This window comes from Elephas maximus, chromosome 13, assembly GCF_024166365.1.
Source record: "Elephas maximus indicus isolate mEleMax1 chromosome 13, mEleMax1 primary haplotype, whole genome shotgun sequence".
Classification (NCBI taxonomy): domain Eukaryota; kingdom Metazoa; phylum Chordata; class Mammalia; order Proboscidea; family Elephantidae; genus Elephas; species Elephas maximus.
The window spans coordinates 61,835,623-61,858,648 of record NC_064831.1 but is presented as its reverse complement, the minus strand read 5'-3'; the positions used below and the strand labels follow the sequence as shown (position 1 = coordinate 61,858,648).

Genomic DNA, 23,026 nt, shown 5'->3' with positions numbered 1-23,026 from the left:
GGCTTTTCTAACAGGCAGATGGGTCCCGAGAAAGGTTGTCTGTCTACCACTTAGGCATCAGTCTCCCAGCCTTTGCATCAGGGTAATGAATCAAAGAAGCAGACCAGGTACATTTACTGCAGGCTTATTTGCAGGTGACGTTGGGCACATCTTAATGCTTCCCTCTCAGACCTGTATCATCATCCCTTCCAGTCTCTTCGCCTGCATCCAGAAACTGGCTCCAAGAGGCACCTACGATGTTCAAAAGTGTACCCAGCAAACGTACTAGCTAAACTAAGAATAAATCGTCCTCTTCGCCTGCATCCAAAAACTGACTCCAAGAGGCACCTATGATGTTCAAAAGTGTACCCAGCAAACACATTAGCTAAACTAAGACTAAATTGTCCTCGTGGGTCTTAATCCACATCTCCCTCCCTATGGTCAATCTGGAGCACATGCCTAGCCCTGTTGGATATCATCGTCCCTCTACAAACCTATGGTACAAAGTTAAGCACAGATTTTTTTTTTCCCGAAGCACATCAATGCAATAAAGGAGAAAAATCTGGTACAGAAGCAGGAAAGAAAAGCAATCCTACTAGCGCGCATATTCTCTCTGTAGCGCAGGAGAAAAATTCTCAATAGGTAACAGTTTTTATCAGAATCTGACATGCCACTTTTTTTTTTTTTTGCAACGCCGGGAGAAACTTGCCTGCTCCAGGCATCTGTCACCAAGGACTTGCCTGGCTCCCCCGCATGGAAAATGTACAGACAGCTCAGAATGACAGTTTAGAAATGACTGGATTCTTCAAGAAGAAAAGAAGTCTTCACATATAAGGCAAGGCAAGCCTAAAAGGTAATATAAAACATTACTCTTTGCACACCATAACAAGCCGTTCCCTGATCCCTCTTGGTAGATAGAAAAGGAAACATAATGCTGACAAAAATACAACTTCTGACAAGATATTTTATTTGGCTTACCTCTCCCCCAGGTCTCGCTAACACTGCTGTTTGAACGTGGAGCAATGCTAATATCAGGTAGCTGACAAACATTATTACCCAAAGTTAGAACTACCCTAGAAGAGAACTCTGTCTGCCAAGTGCTAACAGCTAGCAGATGCACTTGTGTCTCGGGATTCCAGCCCTGGAGTTCCGCTAGGCACCGCGCTGGTTCCCTCTGCTCTCACTCACTGTACTGCCCGGAGCTCCAAGCTCAGCCTCGGCTCTGAAGAAAACTGGTAAGCTGATCTCTTCATGTAATAACTTCTCCCAGCTGGGGGAGGGGACAGGAGCCAGCTGGGAGCTGGGGGGCTGCCTTTAACAGAAAGCAGAAAGGGGAGGGACAGAAATGATCAATGTGGAGTTCTGCATCTGGTCTCATTCATGAAAAGGGCTCCAAGGTAAGCACTTCCCATGAGGCCCCTGCCTCATCTCCACGCTAGGAGCTGGGAGACCGGGGACCTTCCTAGTTCAGGATCTGCTGCTGAGGAGCTGTGTGAACGCAGACAAGTTGCCAAGCCTCTCTGGGCCTTGGTTTCCCCTCTGGTTGGGTGGGTGGCCTCTGAGTTGCCTTTTTGCTCTCATTTGGTGGCTGCAGAGATCTAGCCAGTGAAAGAGTGCATTATCAAGGGCAGCCTTGAAAGGGAAAGAAGTCAGAGGTGTGCTGTGTGCTTACACACTGATTGTGTGGACATGGATGGATGGGAACTGGGGAAGTTGCTATATCCCCTCCTGCTGCCTCTCTGGGTCATTGTGCCTGACCAAGAACTTAAGGACTTACTGCAGACAATGTAAACATAAATGGTTAAGGTGGGAACAAGTGAAGTCCAAGTGCATCAAAAAGCACTTGGACTTATTAAAGAAATAAGAGCTACCTCTGGGTAGAATCTTGTGGACCACCAGCATGGGGCGTGGAGGCATGGGGAACAGGTTGGGGGACAGGTCTTGCCGCAGTCCACCTGAGACACACCCTAAGCAGTCAACACTTACTGTGAAATAGCCGGGATCATGATTTAAAATGGGTTGAGAACCCAACAAGTGTTAGATTACTCCTAGAATAAGCAAAAGGAACCATTCTGAAGCTGTTGGTGGCCACAAGAGGGTGACAGCATGGTACAGTGGAAACGGCTCAGGGCCCTGGAATCAAGCCGACCTTTGTTCAAACCCCAGTTCTACTACCAGCTTGCTGTGAGTCTGGGCAAAGTATTTAACTCTAGTGAGCTCTGGTTCCCCGATCTGTAAAATGGGGAAAGGCCATCGGATGGTTAAGATGAGAATCAGTGAGGTCTCCTCAGCACGAAGCTGTGCATGGCTCTTAGCACACAGTAAGTGCTAATGACATGGCTTTCTCTTTGATCTGAAATTAATATCGGCACTCAGTTCCAGAAAGTAAATTAACAAACATTTGAAAAGCATCAGGTTATGGAAGTTTTCCTGCCTTAATGAGGAAACTTTAAACCTAGCTGACTTCATAGTTTGCAGCCATCTCAGAAGGTTATCATCATCAGCCATGTGATTGATATTTACTAGTGGGGAGCTTCTTTGGTGGCCTTGGGGGGAACTTACAATCCTTTTTTCCAGGGTTGTAAGAGACAGAAGGTAAAAAAAAAAAGAAGATAATATCATTAGTTAGAGAAAGGTACAAATTAATTTCTTCTTTTCCTCCTCCTTCTATCATCTTCCTCTATTCTTTGTTATTATTATTGTTTAACCTTAGGTCTATTCTACTACGTGGCTGAAGGGACACCATCATCTACCCAGTGACCCCACCAGAAATGCAAGAATTGTCCAAGACGGCCAAAGTTCCTGAAAGGCCAGAGATCTTATCTAATCCAGGGGCCAGCAAACTTTTTCTGTAAAGGGCCAGATAGTAAATATTTTCAGCTGTATGGTCTCTGTTACAACTACTGAACTCTTTAATTGTAGCAAAAGGACTATCATATTGTTGTTAGCTGCCCTCAAGTTGACTCCCGACTCATGGTGACACAATGGAACAAAATTGAGCCATCCCCACAACTGATTTCAGATCAGACCATTGTGGTACATATGATTTTCACTGGCTAATTTTCACAAGTAGATCATCAAGCCCTTCTCCCAAGGCAGCCATAGACAACACATACATGAATGGGTGTGGCTGTGTGCCAATAAAACTTTATTTACAAAAACAGGCAGGAGGACAGACTTGGCCTGCAGGCTGTAGTTTGCCAAGTGCTGGCCTAAGACACTTCCCAATCACTCTTCAACCCACTGCAACCTGACTTCTGACCTCTCTGCCCCACTGCAAGGACTTTGGAAAGGTGATTCATGGCCCCTGTGTCACAAAATACAAAGGACAATTTCTCACTGCTCATCTTATTTGACCTCTCTACAGTATTGGGCACAATTGACTATGCTCTTCTCTGAACTGCTCCCTTTGTTTAGCTTCTGGAACACTACTCTCTAGTTTTCTTCTGTCTCAACTAGCCAACATTCTTAGAACATTAATATGAGCTCAGCATTAGTCCAAGAATTTTACAGGTATAATCCTCACAGCAGCCCTATTAGATTAAATAACTCACCCCAAGTGACCCAAGGAGTAGATGGCAAAGCCAGCCTTCTGGCCCCGGCAGGCTGCCTCTAGAGCCCAGCTCTTAACCACTGTACTGTCACCACTTCTCTGGACAGACTCTGGTCTCCTTGTCTCTTCCTGAGCCTAGCCTCTAAATGCCTGTATTCTGGGCCCTCTCTTTTCTCGATCCACTCTCCTTGGGTATCCCATTATTCCACTGGCCTTAGGCACCCTTTATCTGCTGATGACCCTCCACAACTACCTACAGGTAGGTCTCTTAATAAGTTTATCTCTGTCTCCTAGAAGGAAAAGTATCAAAGAATTTGTGAACACATTTCAAGACCACCACGGTAATCAATAAATATTTTGGGGGAGATACTTGAGGCTACGCAAATACTCTGTTTCGCTTCAAAGTTTCACCCACTAATTTTAATGTTCATTGGTAGAGCTTGCCTACAGCAATGTTTATTGTAGCATTTTAATGGTGATTTCCCGTTTCCCTCATGTCTTCTGTATTTATTAATCAGAATTCTTCTTCTGTATAGAAACTATTAATTCAATATTTACTTTTTTTCCTCCTGAAGAAACTTTTTTAATTGTGGTAAGTATATAAATAAAATGTTTGCCATTTCCACAATCTTCACACATACAGTGCAGGGACATTCATTATGTTCCTCATGGCATTCAACCATCACCCTTGTCTGCTCTCCAACTCTTCCATCACTGTTAACAGAAGCTCAGTGTCCCCTAAGCATTGTGTCCTCCTTTCTTCCTCCTTCCTGCCCACCCTGGGTAACCACTAATAAACTGTTCTAGATATTTCCTAAAAGCGGATTCATGCAATATTTGTCCTTTTTGTGTTTGACTTACTTCACTTAGCATAATGTTTTCAAGTTTCATTCATGTTCTATTAGGAATGAAGACCAAACTCCTTAATATGACATTTGTGGAGGAGTTTGTGATCTGGTCTCTGTCTGCATTCCAGCCTCCTCCTGTGATCATACACACTCCACACTCCAGGCATCTTGAATCATGAGAAATCACGCCCCCAGAATGCCATGTGTCCTCATGCCCCCATGCCTTCCTTCATGACAGTCCCTGTCTCTAGAATGTTATTTTTCCAGCTCCACTTGCTCAGTTCTTATCCCTCTCTGAAAACTCACTTCAAATTATTTGTAAGCACCAAATATTGGGAACCACCTAAATGTCTAATAGGGACTAATTGAATAATTAAATCAACTGAATAATTTGGGACATATCTCCCTGCCAAAAACGTGATGATGTTTCCAAAGTAGATATGGAAACATCTCCAAGATTTCTTGCTAAGTAAAAAAGGTAGGATGCATATACTGGTGTCATTATTATGCTATTACTTGTATAATATAACTGCTTGTATACATATTAACTATCTCTGGAAGATCATACTTGAGGTGTCCAACAATGGCTGCCTCTAGAAAGGAAACTGAGTAGCTTCACAGCATAAGGGGGGGGGCTTTTTGCTATATATCTTCGCTGTCCCATATGGCAGCCACTTAGCCACATGTGGCAATAGAGTCCTTAAAATGTGGCTAGTTCAAACTAGGATGCATTGTGCATTTAAAATTACATTGGATTTCAAAGACTTGGTATGGAAAAAATGTAAAATATCTTATTAATAACTTTTATATCAATTACATGTTGAAATGACAATATTTTGGAAATGTTGGGTTAAATAAAATATAGATTTAAAAGCAAGTTGGCCTGTTTTATTTTACTTTTATAAAATGTGGCTACAAGACAAATGTAAGGTTACATATGTGACTCCCATCATATTTCTACTGGACAGCACATCCATATACCCTTTCATACTTACTGAATTTCCACACATGTGAATGTATTGCTATTTACAAAGTAAATAAAAATGTGATAGCACTAACACTAACAATAATAACAGGTAATAATATAAATAAAAGGGAGCCCTGGTGGCACAATGGCTAAGTGCTCGACTTCTAACTGAAAAGTCAGTGGTTTGAACCCAGCAGTGGCTCCACAGGAGAAAGGCCAGGCAATCTGCTCCCATAAAGATTACCGTACAGCCTAGAAAACCCTATGGGGCAGCTCTCTGTCATATAGGGTCACTATAAGTTGGAATTGACTCTATGATACACAATAACAACGATATAAATAATACATATGTAAATTCTCTTCCCCAAAATGATTTGCCTAAGAGTCACGTTTTCTGGAAGGAGTGCCTCCCAGTGTCTCTGTGAAGCTGAGGCTGGTGACTCTGCCCTCTGCCTCCATGTCCCCTGATGGTTCATATTAGATTTTAAGTGTTAACCCATATAAGATGCCTTCATCAATAGAGAGCAAGCCCTTGAGAACAAGATGTGTCTTTCCTTCTCTGTGTTCCCAAGGCTCAGTGTGTGCTGGACAAGGAAATGGCTGCAAAGGAGGGTTTCACAAGAAACTCTCGTCTACTTCATGATGGTAGGAGAGGTCTCTAAGGGTGCATCTTAAATGCTGGCAAGGGGAAAATGAAAAGGAGAATTCCCGAGGGTCTATCCCTTGAGGAAAAGCAAGGAATTTTCAACCTAATTCTTGGGTGACCTAAAAAGGGAAAATATAAGTATCAAAACAGGGAAAACGAATATCTGAAGTGTAAAAATCACACACTTCCTATAAAATAAAATTATGCACTCTGTCTTAATAACAAAGAGTAAAATAAACCCATAAGCACCACCACCCCCCCCCCCCGCCAAAGACTGTCCATCCTTTTATGAAGGAAGAAGTAGAATGCAGCCTTTTCCACAGAGATATATGCTGTATGGCTAAACTGTTCAAACTATGCTTATTTCTTTATTCATGCTTACATTGTGAGGAATAGCTGGGAAAAATTTCAAGAAGTCGGCTGGCTATCTTGGTCAAGGAGCTCTGGCCGGCATGCCAGGGAAGCAGGTGTTAGTAATTAGCTCTCCCTTTGTGTGAACAAGGGGCCATTAAACCGCCAAGGAGGTGGGGGATGAGGAAAGCGAAGAGAAGGTCTCTGCTGTATTTCTGCCAACTGGACTCCATTTCCCTTTAAAAGATAAGAAAAATCCTGAGAGCCAGCAGCATAAGGACTCGCCTCCTTCTTACCTTTCTCAGGTTTCTGCTTGAAAGGGGCCAAGTCCTGGCCTCATCAACACCTATAGCCGGCAGGGCAGCCATGCGGTTAGGCGGAGCACCTCCCTAGTTTATTGAAAGGAGGACTACGTTGCTTGGCTTGGCTGGTTTCAGGGCTTTGAAGTAGAGCCAGGAGCAGAGCCTGAGGCACCATCCAGGGAAATGCTGGCAAAAAGCACACAGGGCAGGCTCCTCCTAACTCTGAGAGCACTACAGGTATCCAGAAAAGGAATCCAGGCTGATCTCATGTCAACCATAGTCTTTATTTCAAGTATCTGCTCTAAGCCAAGGTTCTCAAAGTGTGGTTACTGGATCAACATTATCTTCTTAGAAATATAAATACTTGGGCCTTAACCAAGACTTGGCAGTTCAAACTCATCCAGTGGTACCACGGAAGAAAGGCTGGCAATCTGCTTCTGTAAAGATCACAGCCAAAAAAAAAAAAAAAAAACCCTACGGAGCAGTTCTACTCTGTAATACACGGCGTTACCACAAGTGGGAATCATCTCCACGGCAACAGGTTTGGTTCTGGTTTGGTACCCAAGATTTCAATGAAACAGAAACTCTGGGGAGGGGACCCACCAATTTATGTTCTAACAAGCCCTTCAGGTGACCCTATGCCTGATGAGGTATGAGAACCACTGCTCTAAGCAACAATTCTCTGTCTAGTAAGCTTTAACTCAAATTATGTACATTTAAAGTATTATTTTGTAAAAATTATTTCCTTAGAAAATGAGACTGTCAGATATTAAAACAGAGCATGGAGCTATAATAATTAAAATGGCAGCAAACAAAGCCAGTATAGGAATAAACAGATCATTTACCTAACTAAACATGTAAAAGGATTGACCATGCAATCAACGAGTCACTTCAAATTAGTTAGAAAAAGATGGAAAAGGACTGGGAATAATGGCCAACTATTTGGGAAGTAAATACATTTATATCCCTAATTTATACCAGATGCCAAAATAAATTGCAGGTGGATTAAAGACTTTAATGCAAAGAATAGAAGAAAGCAGTAAAAGAAAACAGGTCAATATTTTTACATTCTTGGGGTGGAAAAAGGACTATTAAGCATAGCTTTAACAAAGGCAGAAATCGTAAAAGATTTATAAGTTGGTATGTATGTAAAATTTTTGTAAATCAAAAATACCAATAACGAGACTGAAAGCCCGGTAGAAAATGTATTTCATTTGTTCATTTATTCAAAATAAATTTATTCTGTACCTATCACGTGCTGGGACTTGGGGATACGGTGATCAGCAAAAGCAGGCTCAAAGTCTTGCTTTATAGAGCTTCCCGTCTGGTGTAGGAGGCCAGCGTTAATGAAACCTAATTTAAAATTGCAGTGTGAAAAGTGTTGCAAAAGAAAGATATGTGGGAATATTAGATAAGGGGTTTGTCCTTGTTAGGGAGCTTGGCTTGCAAGCGAGCAATAATGGCTTTCATGAGGACGTGAGAGGAAGCAGGTGTCGATAAATACAGAGAGCTAGTGGGAGCATCAGAGCAGGCTGAGGGCAAAGGGAGGGGCCACGATGAAGAGTTCTGTCTTTCTCCTAATGAGAATCTATTTCAAGGGCAAGGGGAGCAGTGACATGACCAGAATTGCATTCTGTGTGTGTGTGTGTGTGCTTTAGGTGAAAGTTTACAGAGCAAATTAGTTTCTCGTTCAAAAATTTATACAGAAATTATTTTGTGACATTGGTTGCAATCCCCACAATGTATCAGCACTCTCTCCCCTTCCACTCCAGGTTCCCCATTTCCATTTGTCCCAGTTTTCCTGTCCCTTCCTGTAGGAAGGGACAGGTTTGCATTTTGAAAAGGCCACTCTATTGTATGCAGACAAGATTGGAGGGAGGCAAGCATGGACATGGGAGACCAGCTAGAAGATTATGGCTGTAGCCCAAATGAAAGGGGATAAGGGCTTGGACCAGGACAGTGGAAAGAAGTGAATAATTTCAAAGACATAGTATATAAAAACCCCAGGAAACCAGATAAAGAATATTTTAATAGTGGAAGGTTAGAAGCATTGTCCAACCATAGGTGAATTGCTAAATGGCAAATTAAAAAAAAAAAAGAAATTCTATCTAATCATTTAAAATATTCATATCATATATTTACTGATATTTTGATGATATACTGTTTAAGGCAAAAGTAGAACATATAAATGGGAGAACAGCCTTTTTAACAAATAGTGCTGGGACAAGAATGAAGCTGGATTCCTACCTCACACCATACACAAAAGTTAATGCAAAATGGATCATAGACACTGGTAGGCAGAAAAATGGACCCCCAAAGATGTCTGGGGATTAGCCTTGGAACCTGTGAATACATTATGTTACATGGCAAAGGGGAATAAAGGTGGAAGATGGAATTCAGGTTGCTAATCACTTGACTTTAAAATACAGAGATTATTTTGGATTATCCAGGTAGGCCCAATGTAATCACAAGTATCCTTAAATGTGGAAGAGGGAAGCAAAAGAGGAGGCTGGAGAAATGTGATGTAAGAAGGACTAGACCTGCCATTGTTGGCTTTGAAGATGGTGTCTTAGTCATCTAGTGCTGCAATAATAGAAATGCCATGAGTGGTTGGCTTCAACAAGACAAAGTTATTCTCTCATAGTCTAGTAGGCAACAAGTTCAAATTCAGGGGAGGGCTTTCTTTTCTCAGCTCTGGAGGAAGGTCCTTGTCATCAATCTTCCTCTGGTCGAGGAGCTTCTTAGCACAGAGACCCTGGGTCTAAAGATGCACACTCCTGCTGTTCATTCTTGGTGGTATGAGGTCCCCCTGTCTTTCTGCTCACTTCTCTCTTTTATATCTCAAAGGGACTGGCTTAAGATACTACGTAATCTTGTAGGTCTCATCAGTGTAACTGCCACTAATCCATCTCATTTCATCATAGTGATAGGATTTGCAACACATAGGGAAATCACATAAAATGGTGGACAATCACACAATACTGGGACTCATGGCCCAGCTAAGTTGACAGATATTTTTGGAGGACACCATTCAATCCATGACAGGTGGAAAGGGGCCACGAACCACGGGATATAAGCAGCCTCTAGAAGGTGAAAAAGGCAAGGAAATGGATTAACCCTTAGAATCTCCACAAGGAATGCAGTCCTGCTGACACCTTGATTTTAGCTCAGTGAGAGCCATTTCACTTCTGACTTCTAGGACTGTACGGTAATAAATTTGTGTTGTTTTAGGCCACTAAGTCAGTGCTAACTTGTTCCAGCAGTAAAAGGACACTAATCCGTAGACCTAAATCTAAGAACTAAAACTATGACACTCTTACAGAAGAAAACATAGGAGTAACTCTTCATGACCTTGGGTTAGAAAATGGTTTCTTAGGTGTAAATCAAAAGCACAAGTGACAAAAGCAAAAATAGATAAATGGGATGTCATCAAAATTAAAAACTTCTGTGGTGCTAGCGATGTCATTGAAAAAAATTAAAAGACAACCCATAGAACGGGAGAAAAGATCTGTAAATCATATGTCTGATAAGGGACTTGTATGCAGAATATATATCGAACTCCTATAACCCAGTGGTTAAGAGCTTGGCTGCTAACCGAAAGGTTGGCAGTTCGAATCCACCAACTGCTCCTTGGAAACCTTATGGGGCAGTTCCACTCTGCCCTATAGGGTCACTAGGAGTCAGAATTTACAGTTTTGGGCTTTTAAAATTTAATAATAAAAAACAAATAGCCCAAGTAAAGAATGGGCAAAGAATTTGAATAGATATTTCTCCAAAGAAGTTATACAAATGGCCAATAAGCACATGAAATGGTGCGCAACATCATTCATCACTGGGAAAACGCAAATCAAAACCAGAATGAGATACCACTTCATGCCTACTAGGATGAGTGTAATAAAGAAGACTGACGATAAGAAGTGCTGGGGAAGATGGGAAGAAACTGCAACCCTCATACATCGCTGCTTTGGAAAATGGGCTAGCAGTTCCTCATAAAGCTAAACATAGAGTCACCACAAGACCTAGCAGTTCCGCTCCCAGAGAGATACCCATCAGACCTGAAAACATGGTCCACACACACCTGTACACAGATGCTCACAGAAACATCATCTGTAGCAGCCAAAAAATGGGAAACAACTCACATGTCCCTCCAGTGATGAGTGGATAAATAAAATGTGATACATCCATACCATGGAATATTACATGGCAATAAGAAGACATGAAGTGCTGATACATGCTACAACATGCACTACCCTAGAAAATAGTATGGTAAGTGAAAGAAGCCCATCACAAAAGTTCACTTATTGTATGATCCCACTTATATGAAATGTCTAGGAGACAGAAAGTAGATTAGTGCTTGCCTAGGGCTGAGGGGGAAACCCTGGTGGCGTAGTGGTTAAGTGCTACGGCTGCTGACCATAAGGGTCGGCAGTTCGAATCCACCAGGCGCTCCTTGGAAACTCTATGGGGCAGTTCTACTCCATCCTATAGGGCTGAGGGGAATGGCGGAAATGGGGCGTGAATGTTAATGGGCATGATGATTCTTTCTGGAGTGGTAAAAATGTTCTAAAATTATATTGTGATGATGGTTGCAGATTCTGTGAATATACTAAAAACAATCAATTATATGCTTTAAATGGGTGAATTGTATGGTATGTGAATTATATCTTAATATACAGCCCTTTTTTTTTTAAAGGAGGATACGATATGGTGACCTTAATATAATTCTATTTTGGGTAAACCTAAAATGTTATTATCAATTAAAAAAAAAGAAAAAAAACTTTGTTATTTTCTAGTTTTTTTTTACAGTGAGCAGAAAAATACAGTAAGAAAAGAACAAAATTATTTTTATTTCAAAAAAAAGATGAATATAACAATAAAAATGGGAAAGGCCACGAATAGGCAATTCACAAATGAAGACATACCAATGGAAAAGTAAGTACATGAAAAACAGCTTAACCTAAGTAGTAACCAAAGAAGGAGCCCTGGTGGCACAGTGGTTTTAACCAAAAAAGGTGGGTTGTTTGAACTCACCAGAAAGATGTGGCAGTCTGCTTCCACAAAGATTTACAGCCTTGGAAACCCTATGAGGCAGTTCTACTCTGTCCTATAGGGTCGCTCTTAGTTGGAATTGACTCTATGACAGTGGGCTTTTCAGAAACCAAAGAAGGAGGGTGGTACAATGGATAAGCACTTGGCTGCTAACCAAAAGGTTGGCGGTTCGAGCCCACCAGCCATTCCGTGGGAGAAAAGACCTGGCGTTCTGCTCCTGGCCTTCTGCTCCCATACAGATTAAAAAAAAAAATACAGCCTAGGAAATCCCATGGTGCAGTTCTACTCTGTCCTCCAGGGTCACTATGAGTTGGAGTTGACTCGACAGCACACGACAACAGTAACCAAAGAAGCACAAAATCAAACATGATGCCATTTGCACATAATACACTGGAAAATGATTTTTGTAAATGCCATGGGACAGTTCTACTCTGTCCTATAAAAGGTGGCTATGAGTCAGAATCTACTCAATGGCAACGGATTTTTTTTTATATATATACACCATATTTTACCGAAATAATCTGTGTCCTCCACATTTGTTTGCCAAGAGCACCAAAAAAAAAAAAAAAAAAAAGCACAGCAGGCTTACAAAAATACCTCGTGGGAGAGGGTGCAGTTGGCAAACAAACATAGAAAAAAAAAAAAAACAGAGAGGATATAAAAATACAGTACCGATTATTGGCAAGGGTTTGGGAAGTGGATCGCCTGACACGGCTGGTGAAGATGTAAACTGGTACAAGTACTTTAAGAGCTGAGCTTTTCAAACTTTAATGTCCACACAAACTACCTGGGAAGCTGACTAAAATGCAAGTCCTGAATCAGTAGGTCTGGGGCAGGGCCTGGGATTCTGCATTTCTAATAAGCCTTAGTGATGCTGATGCTGGTCCTGGGACCACACTTGCAGTAACAAGTCTGGAGGCAGGCAATATTAGAGGCTTAATCACGCATAAATTTTGAACTAACACCAGGTCCAGTTCTAGAAATAACGGATCTTTACTGTGGTGGAAAACAAGTGAAACTGTGCACTACGGATTAGTAAGTAAGCAGGAGTAAGCCCACGCAACCCTTGCTTACTGGGTAATCTGTCCCTGGTAATGCTCTCTATTTCTGAATGGTGATTTTTATTTTTTCCTGGTTGCTAGTCTATATTTCCCAGTGTTCCCACTGTACACACATAACTCTTTATAATAAGAATAACAGAATATATTTTGATCTGGTTCAGATTACCTTGCCTCTTTGATAACCTAGTTCAACAAAAAGACGCAAAAGCTCCATCTAGAGGTTATTTTCCCAAACTGCAGATACCTGATCCCAGAAACCCACAACTCACACTGCCAAAGGTACACAAGTGGCAGTGAGTATCTCAGAAAAACTAACTTTTCCATAAACAAAGGTGTTAATTCTCTGTGTAAATGGAGGACTTTCCAATTCTCACCATTAGGGCTGAGAAGATATTTTTGGTGATCTGGGAGCCACCCCGTTCCTTAATTTTCTTACCAGTGTCTTAAACATCACCCTTCCTCTAATGTTAATTTTACTTAATTAAATATAATTTTATGCTTTGAATTGTATCAGTTTCTGGAAAAAAAAAAAAGAACGTAGCTTTACATGTATTAGCAGATTTGGTATCACAAATGGGCAGCACCAAACATTCCAGTAGAAGATTTTAATAAATGCGCGGTAAGCTCAATTCTACATTAGGCAATTCCATCCTTCAGAGTTCTGGCCAGTGCTAGGAGTTTAATCATGGTATCGAGGATGGCTGATGTCCTCCCTGGTGTCACTACTCTCTTCTTGTCTCAGCCCCTCTGGGGCCAGGCTATAGCGCAAGTGCCAAAGGTTCCTTTATAGCGGAGAATAACCCTACAATGTAACCTTCCTTACCTTCTGAGCACTGCTTGGGTTCTTGTTATTATTATTTTTGGTGATGAAATTCACATGACATAAAACATTTTAGCCATTTTAAAGTATACAATTCAGTGGCACTTTGTACATTTACAAACCTGTGTAACAATCACCACTATCTAGTCCCGGGTCATTTTTATCACCCAAAAAGGAAATCCTGTACCCACGAAGCAATAATTCCCTATTCCTCCTCCCCCCAGCCCCTGGACACCACTAATCTGCTCTCTGTCTCTATGGATTTGTCTATTCTGGACATTTCATATACACGGAATCATACAATATGTGGTCTTTTGTGGCTGTTTTTTTTCTCTCAGCATAATGTTTCTGAGTTTCATAAGGGACCTTATTCTACAGAGCTCACAGACATTTCTGAGGATCCCGAGAAAGCACTAAGATGAGTGTAAGCCGTAAAACTGACCTTGTACTAAAAGCTGAAGGCTGGAGTTCTGAGTGAGCTGGGTGAACAGAAATATGAAGGGGGACATACTACTGGTTTTCACGTCCATGAAGGGGTTCTGATGCAGCCTTGGTCCCCCTCCACCCTCAATGCCCCCAGAATTCAGGGATCTTCCGCCCCAATTCTGCATTGTTCATTTGACAGCAGGAAAATATCTGATGAACTAAGTCACAGGAAAGAGCTCATTAGCTGATAACTGGATTGAAGTGTTACCTCTCCTTACATTTTAACCAGGGCCTTGAACCTGTTCATTCTAGTTCAAACCCCTGCTGAGAATTCACATGTCGATCCCAGATATCCTGAATCAGAATCTACATGTATAAATAAGAATAACCTGAGGATCTTGCTAAAATGCAGATTCTGACTCAGGATATCTGGGTGGACATGCAAATTCTCAGCAGGGGGCCAAACCAGAACGAACTTGTTTGAAGCCCTGATTTCAGCAAAAGAGAATAATGATAACATTTAACGAGCACCCAATTTGTGCCACAAATCACTGTGCTAAGAAACCATACATGTATTACCTCATTTCAATTGCGTAACAACACGAAAGGTGAGGTCCTATACTTAATCCCTTTTAGAGATGAAGTATACAAGTGCAGACTAAGTTACTTGTTGACTAACTTGTTAAATTGCTTGTTCAGGATCACACAGTAACTAAGCAAGCAAGATCGGGGGCCAAACTCAGGGCCTCTGCCTCCATAGCTGAGACTTTTAACCACAATACAAAAGAGTCTTGACTCTACCTTTGAAATGTACCTTGAATTCATTCACTTCCACCCATTTTCCCTGTCTCCAGCCTGGTCCAAGCCACCAGCTAGAGCTTTCTGGTGGTAAAATTCAGCCTCCTAACTGGTCTCCAGGCTTCCGCCCTTGCTCACCTCCAATACAATTCCCACATTTCAGGTAGAGTAATATCTTAAAACAAAAGTGGTCATGTCATTCCTTTATTACCTTCAAAGCTTTCCATTGTCCTTAGGATGAATGAACGCAGAAGTCCTTATTAGTCAGGGCTGCTGGCCCCATTCTACACCACCCACCCCCTTCCTCATTACTCTCTGGTCTCTTTCTAGTCCCTACTTCTTTCTTGCCTCGAACCTTCAAGCTCATTTTTTCTTGTGGCTGTCACTCTCTTCCCCTTCCTTTGACTGGCCGAGGACTACTCATTCTTCAAGTCTCAGCGTAAAGCACACATTCGCAGAGTGGCCTTCTGACTCCTAAATCTAAGGTAGCACTCGTGCCCCCACTCCCTGAATACCGGTTCATTTCTCCCAGGGTACCATACTTCTCCTTCTAGGCCCCTTTTAATCACTTGCAATGAAGATTTCTCATGTGTTAATAATCTCAATGAGACCAGAAGCCCATGATGGCTGAGCCAAGTGTGTTTTGCTTGGGGGCCTGGCACATAATAGGTGTCAATCCATATTTATTAGGTAAACAAATGAGTGAACAAAGGCAAACACTGGCCTAATCTGAAGGTATAACTCTCTTAAGTGTAAAATTTATACGTGCGTGTCCTGTGCGTGTGTGTGTGCGTGTGTGCGCGTGTAGAGACAGAGAGTGATCTTAAGGAATTGGCTCACACAGTTACGGAGGCTGGAAAATTAAAAACCTGTAGGGAAGGCTGGAAACTCAGGCCTGGTTTCTATACTAGTCTTGAGGCCAAATTCCTTCTTTGGGTAACCTTAGCTTTTGCTCTTAAGGTCTCAATGGATTGGATAAGGTCCATCCACATTCCACTGCTCTCAAGTCTACAGGACAGAGCAGAACTGCCCCATAGGATTTCTGAGGTTGTAAATCTTTGCGGAAGCAGACTGTCACATCTTTCTCCTGCAGAGCAGCAAGTGGGTTCGAACTAGCAACCTTTTGGTTAGCAGCTGGGTGCTTTAACCACGGTGCCACCAGGGATCCTTTATCAAGGGTAATCTCCTTTACTTAGAGTCAATGGATTGTAAATATTAATCATATCTACGAAATAACTTCACAGCAACATCTAGATGAGGGTTTGACCAAAAAACTGGGCACTATAGCCTAGTCAAGTTGCTACATAAGATTAATCATCACACCTATGGATTAGGTATCCCTCACTTTATGGCTGATGAAGCTGAAGACTGGGAAATGGGAAATTATCTTCAGTACCACTCTGTTGAAGAAAATGTAAAAGTATGTAGAATACTTCAGAAAAACTGTAATCCAAAATAGCTACCTTGATTTTTCCTGTCTTTACTGAGCTCCCCTTCCCACCCAGCACCTGGCAGCTGGATTGTTTAATCTAATTTAAAACACAATAAATGTAGTTAATCACTAACCCCTGCTTTCAGCTGAAGCTGTTAGGCAGAAAATCAAATAGACCTCTTGCTGACAGAGTGGCTCTTTCCATATTTCTTTGAACCAATATATATGTAGCATATTTTAAATAGGCCATATAGTTAGTTGTTAGGCAATTATAAAATTGTTTTCCTGCAGTAACAAAATATAAAATGGTGCTGTCGTGTTCAGAAGAATGTCAAGTGCTATGACAAGAGGAAACACCACCACCTGTCTGTCAGTTTGTCGTACTGTGGTAGCTTGTGTATTGCTATGATGCTGGAAGCTACGCCACCAGTATTTCAAATATCAGCAGTGTCACCCATGGGAGACAGGTTTCAGTGGGGCTTCCAGACTAAATCAGATTAAGCATGTTTTAGTAGAAGGTAGAAAAGCCTAGAAATCTACTTCTGAAAAGCTGGCCAATAAAAACCCTATGAATCACAACGTAACACTGATAACAGTGCTAGAAGATGAGTGCCCTAGGTTGGAAGACAACAATGGACTCAAGTATGCCAGTGATGATGAGGATGGCACAGGACTGGGCAGCATTTTGTTCTGTTGTACATGTGGTCGCTGTGAGTGGGAGCCAACTCAACAGCAACTAACAATGACCGCAACATGGTAACGGGAAAGTTTTTAAAGCTTACCTCTTGTTTCATCAAATGTATTATTAGTATGGTAATGCTAGCTGAAATTTCAATGGCTTAAGTTAATGCAAAGAAAGCTTATTTCTCGCTTGGATAAAGCCCTGATAGTGGGGTAGAGGGTTGCTCTGCTCTACACAGCCCCTTAGGAACCCAGGCAGCCAGAAGCTCCACCTGCTTCAACATGTGGCTTCTAAGGGCGCCCTGGACATTGATATGTAGCTGGTAGATGGGGAGGGGAGAAAGTGGAGGACCGCCAGGACTGGCCCACCTTCCACTGGCCACATCTATCCACAAGACGCTGGGAAATATGGCCTAGCTGTGGGCCCAGAATAAAGGGACACGGGCTTAGCAAATAACCAGTTTCTGCCCAGGGATGGGTTACCCAATCAGGAAGGTATGCATGGGCTTAATTGTGCTTACTTACTACTCTGTAGTGCACAATTTCACATGGGTTTCACCAGTGCACACCTTGCTTACTGTAAGCTGGTATATACCATGCTTACTGGTTAATCTGCCCCCGTCTCTGCCACAACCACCAGGATCCTCTGAAGGGCAGAGTTCATCAGTGTTACCAGTATTATATGAAAGTGTGATGTATGTGTGCAATAAGGTGACCACAGGCAGTCCAGGCTTACTCCTTTCTACCCATGAAGCCAAAACATCTGCTATGCGAAGATTTTCTCCCTGTCTCTACTTCATCTAAATCCAACCAAGAAATCTGATGAATTCATTCAAGAAGCATTTTTCATCATCCCCATCAGCGGATGCTCTGATATTTCAGTTTCAGGAACAGAGGCGGCAGCCCAGTAGGGGGACTGCTGCTTACATTATGGGGTGCAGAGAGGCAAGGAAATGGACACTTATCAAGTGCCTGGTCTGTGCCAGGTGCTTGACAGACATTATCTTATTTAATTGCAATAACCATGGAGGAAAGATTTGTATTTCCATTTCCCAGGTGAGAAGGCTGAGGCTCATAGCAGTAAATAACTGTCAAGGTCACAGAAGTAAGAGGAGGTGGACTCCTGGTCTGGGTGCTGTCCAAGTCCATGTACTCCCCACCACACCACTGTTTCCCATGGAGTTGAGGGTGACCTGTGGGGTTGCCTTGATTGAAGCTCCTGATATCCTTGGTGGACTTGATTCTCAGAGAGTAAGGAGGTCCTGAAGAGCGCTGGCCTCTACTCCTTCTCACCAATCCTGGCAATGGCAGAGTGGAGGAATGAGGAGAAATTTCCAAGTTAGCCATCTCCAATTTTCAATTTGTGTGGTTCCAGGAATTGTCACTTTGGAAAGCTGGGTATTTGCCTGAGAGCAAGAGAGTTTGAGGCACCGTTCAGTTTTACTCAAGGTAATTTTCGTAAGCTCACACCCAGAACATACCTGGCAAAATATTATAAACTAAAATATGGGTGCAAATCAACAAAATCTGAATATCACCAGTTAAGAAAAGCAGCAAAATTTGAAGAACATTATAAAGAATAGGGAAGAAGAGCCATGAATTGTGTGTGTATATATGTGTGTATCACAGCCTAACTGGCTTTGTTAGCAACAGATCAGTGGTTTGCAACTTTTGTGTGTGTGTGTCTATAGAACACTTCCAAATACTCAAATTTTTGGCTGTACATTTGAAGAGGATTAAAATATTGAATATACAGTGGACTGCCAGAAAAATGAACAGATCAGTCTTAGACGAAATATACCAGAATGCTCCTTAGAAGCAAGGATGGCGGTACTTCGGCTCACTTACTTTGGACACGTTACCAGAAAAGACCAGTTGTTGGAAAAGCACATCATTTAAAGTAGAAGGTCGGCAAAAATGAGAGAAACCCTCAGTGAGATGGACTGGCACAACAGATACAACAATGGACTCAAACATACAACGATCGTGAAGACGGTGCGGGACTGGACAGTGTTTTGTTCTGTTACATACGGTTGTAGTGAGTCAGAGCCGACTTGATGGCAACTAACAACCACAACCAAAGGTGAACACTGATGATGAAAAGCCAAGCTTTGGAAAATTCCAGAAACTTCCCACAGGTACCACATTATTTGCTTTGTGGTCTTCATTTGAGAAGACTTGTTTGCTTCCCTGACCTTGACCACATGCCTTTTTTATTTGTGAGATGAAGTGTCTGCAAATTTCAACCCACGGACGTTTTCCACATGTGCCAACCTGATGTGATACTGTGCCTCTCACCTTGCGGCACAGTAAACTGTGCCTCCTTCTGGGTCACATGCCATGACCGGCTCAGTTCAACAGAAGCCATAAGATAGACCCTATAACAGGATCTCCTCTAGGTTGAAGCAAAAATAAATTTTACATACAAATCAAAATTTGGCAGAAAATCTGAGTGCCGCTGCTATGTACTAACCTATCCTTGGCTCCAGGGATTTGTGTCACCTAATTTGAAATGTGTCAAATAAAAGTCACGACATTTGTACAATGGAGATATTAAGATCCCTTTCACATATATAGTCTTTCATCCAACCCATAAACATGCCAAGAGAGATTCAAAATCATGTTTCAAAATGTAGCACTGAAGAAACGGTTTCTTTTAGGAGCAAAAAACAAACACAACTTAAAAAAAAAAACCGCTAAGCTAAACCTAATAAAAGCAAAATAACAACTGCCAAGAACGACTGCATTTCTCTCGACTCAGTAGACCTTTAAGTGACTGTCTCCTAACAAGAAAGAAGTTTCTTGAAAATATTCTCCCTGTGCCAGTGATGTGTGATTTAAGAGAGGAAATACTTAGAGGCTTAAAAGGAGCTTCGCAGGGAGCCTGAAAGCTGGCTGCAAGTTTGAAGAAATTGGCATTCCCTGAAATCTAGGCTCATTTCTCTCTGGAAACCACCAGGAAGTCAAGTCCATAAACTGTGATTTTAGACAGTCCCTGAAGCTGGCAATGAATCAGAACCAAATGAAACTCTGTACAAGTAAGTAGCAATTGATTGTGGCCTTGCCCCTGGTAGGTCTCTGGGTGCTGCAAGTGGTTTGCAATTGTCTGCTAACCTAAGGGTTGGTGGTTTGAACCTACCCAGCAATGCTGCAGGAAAAAGTCCTGCTGATTTGCTCCTGTAAAGATTAGAGCCAAGAAAACTTTATGGCGCAATTCTACTCTGTAACACATGGGGTCGCTATGAGTTGGAATTGACTCAAGAGCAACAGATTTGTTTTTTAGTATAGGGGAAAAGAGCCCTGGTGGCACGGTGGTTAAGCACTCAGTTGTTAACCAAAAGGTTGGCAGTTTGAACCCACCAGCTGCTCCTCAGCAGGAAGACGTGGCACTCTGCTTCTGTAAAGATCACCGCCTTGAAAACCCTATGGGGCAGTTCTACTCCGTCTTATAGGGTTGCTAGGAATTGGAATCAATCCCACGGCCATGATTTTTTTTTGTTTTTTGTTTTCAATACAGGGGACATGTGGACACCTACAAGGAAATAGAGACAGGTTAGAGAAAACACTTTAAAACTTTATAATGTATTCAGGAGCAGAACCGTAGTTGAGTAGGGTTGGTTTTTATTTCCTTGGTTCAATTGATTCAGCCATTATTTCCTGGGTATCTACAGCGTGCCAGGTGGTCCTGTGCTACAAGCTGCGTGAATGAGACCCAGGCCCTGCCCTCAAGGGGCTTCAAGTCTAGCAGGGGATGGAGAGGATAGTGAGCCTGGAGCTAAGGATGCTAAGGCAAGGCAACAGTCTATCGGATTTCCTTCCTGGTGCTCACCAAAGACCTTGGGTTTCTATTGCAGTTAGGAGACCAGTGAAATTTTGCTGCTTTGCAAAAATCCCAACTGATTCTGACTTTTCAGTATGATTTAGGACACAGGCTTTTGTGTCTGGGTCCTGTTTCCTCACAGCTGGAATGTTCTCTGCATACACTGGGGTAACAGTAGTCAGTTATTTCTAACTCATTACTTGGGAAAATATCCCACTAATAAATAAAATCTTTGCATGGGGCTCTTTCTGCATTATAAATCTGTAGAATCGGCTCCCGACCTCATGGCTCGAATAAACTTATCCGCAGGCACCTTTTCAACCACCATCTTCCCCCATGGCTCTGTGCCTGCGTCTGACCTTCAATCCTCCGCTGTGTCTGCATATTTCATTTGCAAGTCTTACCAAGGTTCAAAATCCCAAACATCTACAATCAAATCTATAGTCCAGTGGTTACGAGCATAAGTTTTAACATTAGACTGCTCGAAACCAAATCCTGGTCCTACTACATACTAGCTGGGTATCCTTGGGAGAATGACTTAACTTCTATGTGCCTCATGCTTCTCTTCTATGAGATCTGATCCTTACTGCCATACTTTATGTAAATAATGCGCACCTTCTGTTTTGTTTGCTGGCTGTGCCGCCCCACCCCGCCCCCCAGGTATTGCCGTAGTGTGCTATGCTAGTTCCTTTTTTTTTTTTTTACAGCAACATGTGGCACTTCTGAGTGTGCCTGGGGTGGGGGTGGGGGTGCAGCAGACAAACAAACACAGAAGGTGTGTGTTATTTGTGTAAAAATAAAAAAAATAAATAAAATATTTTTTTTTTTTACCCCTTAGGGGCTGTCGTGAGAATTAAATGACATATTACATGTAAAAAACTTAGCAGGGAGCCTCATGGAGAGTAAGCGTTCAGTAAACGGTAGCTATTTTTATTATTTACTGCAACATTGATGTTTATATTTCTGTCATTGGTACCAATCATTCTTCTACATAAGGCAGGGAGTGCTAAAGATGGACAGTCCAGGATTTCTGCAACTAGGGTGAGTAGCTGCTGCTCTCTGCTGGCCCCTTTTGAGGCATGGAGAGAAGAGGAAGGGTGGGTGGAAAAGGCAGATCTCTGAGTAATATAAATCAAGAAGGGCTCTTAGTCCATCCCTGCCCTCTTTCTGTGCTCATGGCTGTTGTTCTTGTCATTAGCAACCACCAAGTCTGCCCCTAACTAATGGCAGCCCCATGCACAAGGGAACAAACTGCTGCCCAGTCCTGCAGCATTCCCGTGATGGGTTATGGAACAGACCTTTGTGATACACAGTTTTCATTGGCTGATTTTCAGAAGTAGATTACCAGGCCTTTCCTCCTGCTCTATCTTCATCTGGAAGGTCTGCTGAAACCTGTTTAGCATCATAGCAACACATAAGCTTCCAATGGCAGATGGGTGGTTGTTGAGCTGCGGTGCATTGGTCAGGAATAGAACACGTCTCCCATGGGGCAGGCGAGAATTCTACTACTGAACCGTCAATGCCTCAGTTGTGCTCATGGCAGGCACTGCTAATTATTTTCAGAACCCTGCCCACTCAGCCTGCACACAGCTTAGCATCCTTCTCAGTGCAGCATGAATCGGTCATTCCATCGATCAGGGTTGGCTCTAGGGTTGAAACTTACTTTCTATACCTCCTCTAAAGTGAGAGCGTCTGAGGCAGAGAGTAAGGTACCAGACAAAGAAGAGAACAACCACAAAGACTGTCCACAGGCTGTGAAAGTCAAAGAGGGGTTGTACAAGCCTGCAGGGGCTCCTTCCAACTGCCAGGTGCTGGTCTCAGTCACTGTGGCTCTCCTTGCTGCTGCCGGGGGTCGCAGGAACCAGACCTGGCCCTTAACAGACTGTCTGATGCAATTTTTTCCCACTGTTTTCTCTAGGCCCTCATTTATATTGTTTCCTCCTTCAACCCTATCTCAGAGGGCAGGGAGGCTTACAGCAGTGTTTTCCAGAGATGTCGTATGGAACATCTGTCCTTGAGATAATCCAGGTGAAACAGGCCTGTGGTCATATAAGTTTGGGACAGGCTATCCACCAGAAAACCCCCTTAGAGAGCTACAGTATACATCAGCATATTAAAGGTTTAGAGAAGCCTGTAGAAAACAAAACTGTTCAACCCTGTTCAATCCAGTGTTTCCCAAATGGTGTTTGTCTGTAGACTCATTTTTTTCCACATAATACCTATTGATATTCCAAGATCCAGGATTCTACACCACATAGTTTTGGGAAACACACCTGCCTGCCAAATTAAAATT

General features: G+C 42.4%; 1 protein-coding gene across 5 annotated transcripts in view; it reads right to left on the bottom strand.

Moving 5' to 3' along the window:
- The window catches only part of THSD4 (thrombospondin type 1 domain containing 4), a 740,188-nt gene that overhangs the window by 253,966 nt on the left and 463,196 nt on the right, over positions 1-23,026 (bottom strand). Inside the window, exon 1 of one of the 5 annotated variants that reach the window (XM_049905588.1) lies at positions 958-6,176. The exons of the other annotated variants lie outside the window; for them this stretch is intronic. Coding sequence (XP_049761545.1) covers positions 958-1,029 — 72 coding nt within the window. The 5' untranslated portion in view covers positions 1,030-6,176. Of the gene's footprint in view, positions 1-957; positions 6,177-23,026 lie in introns of those variants that run through there. 5 annotated transcript variants of the gene reach the window in all.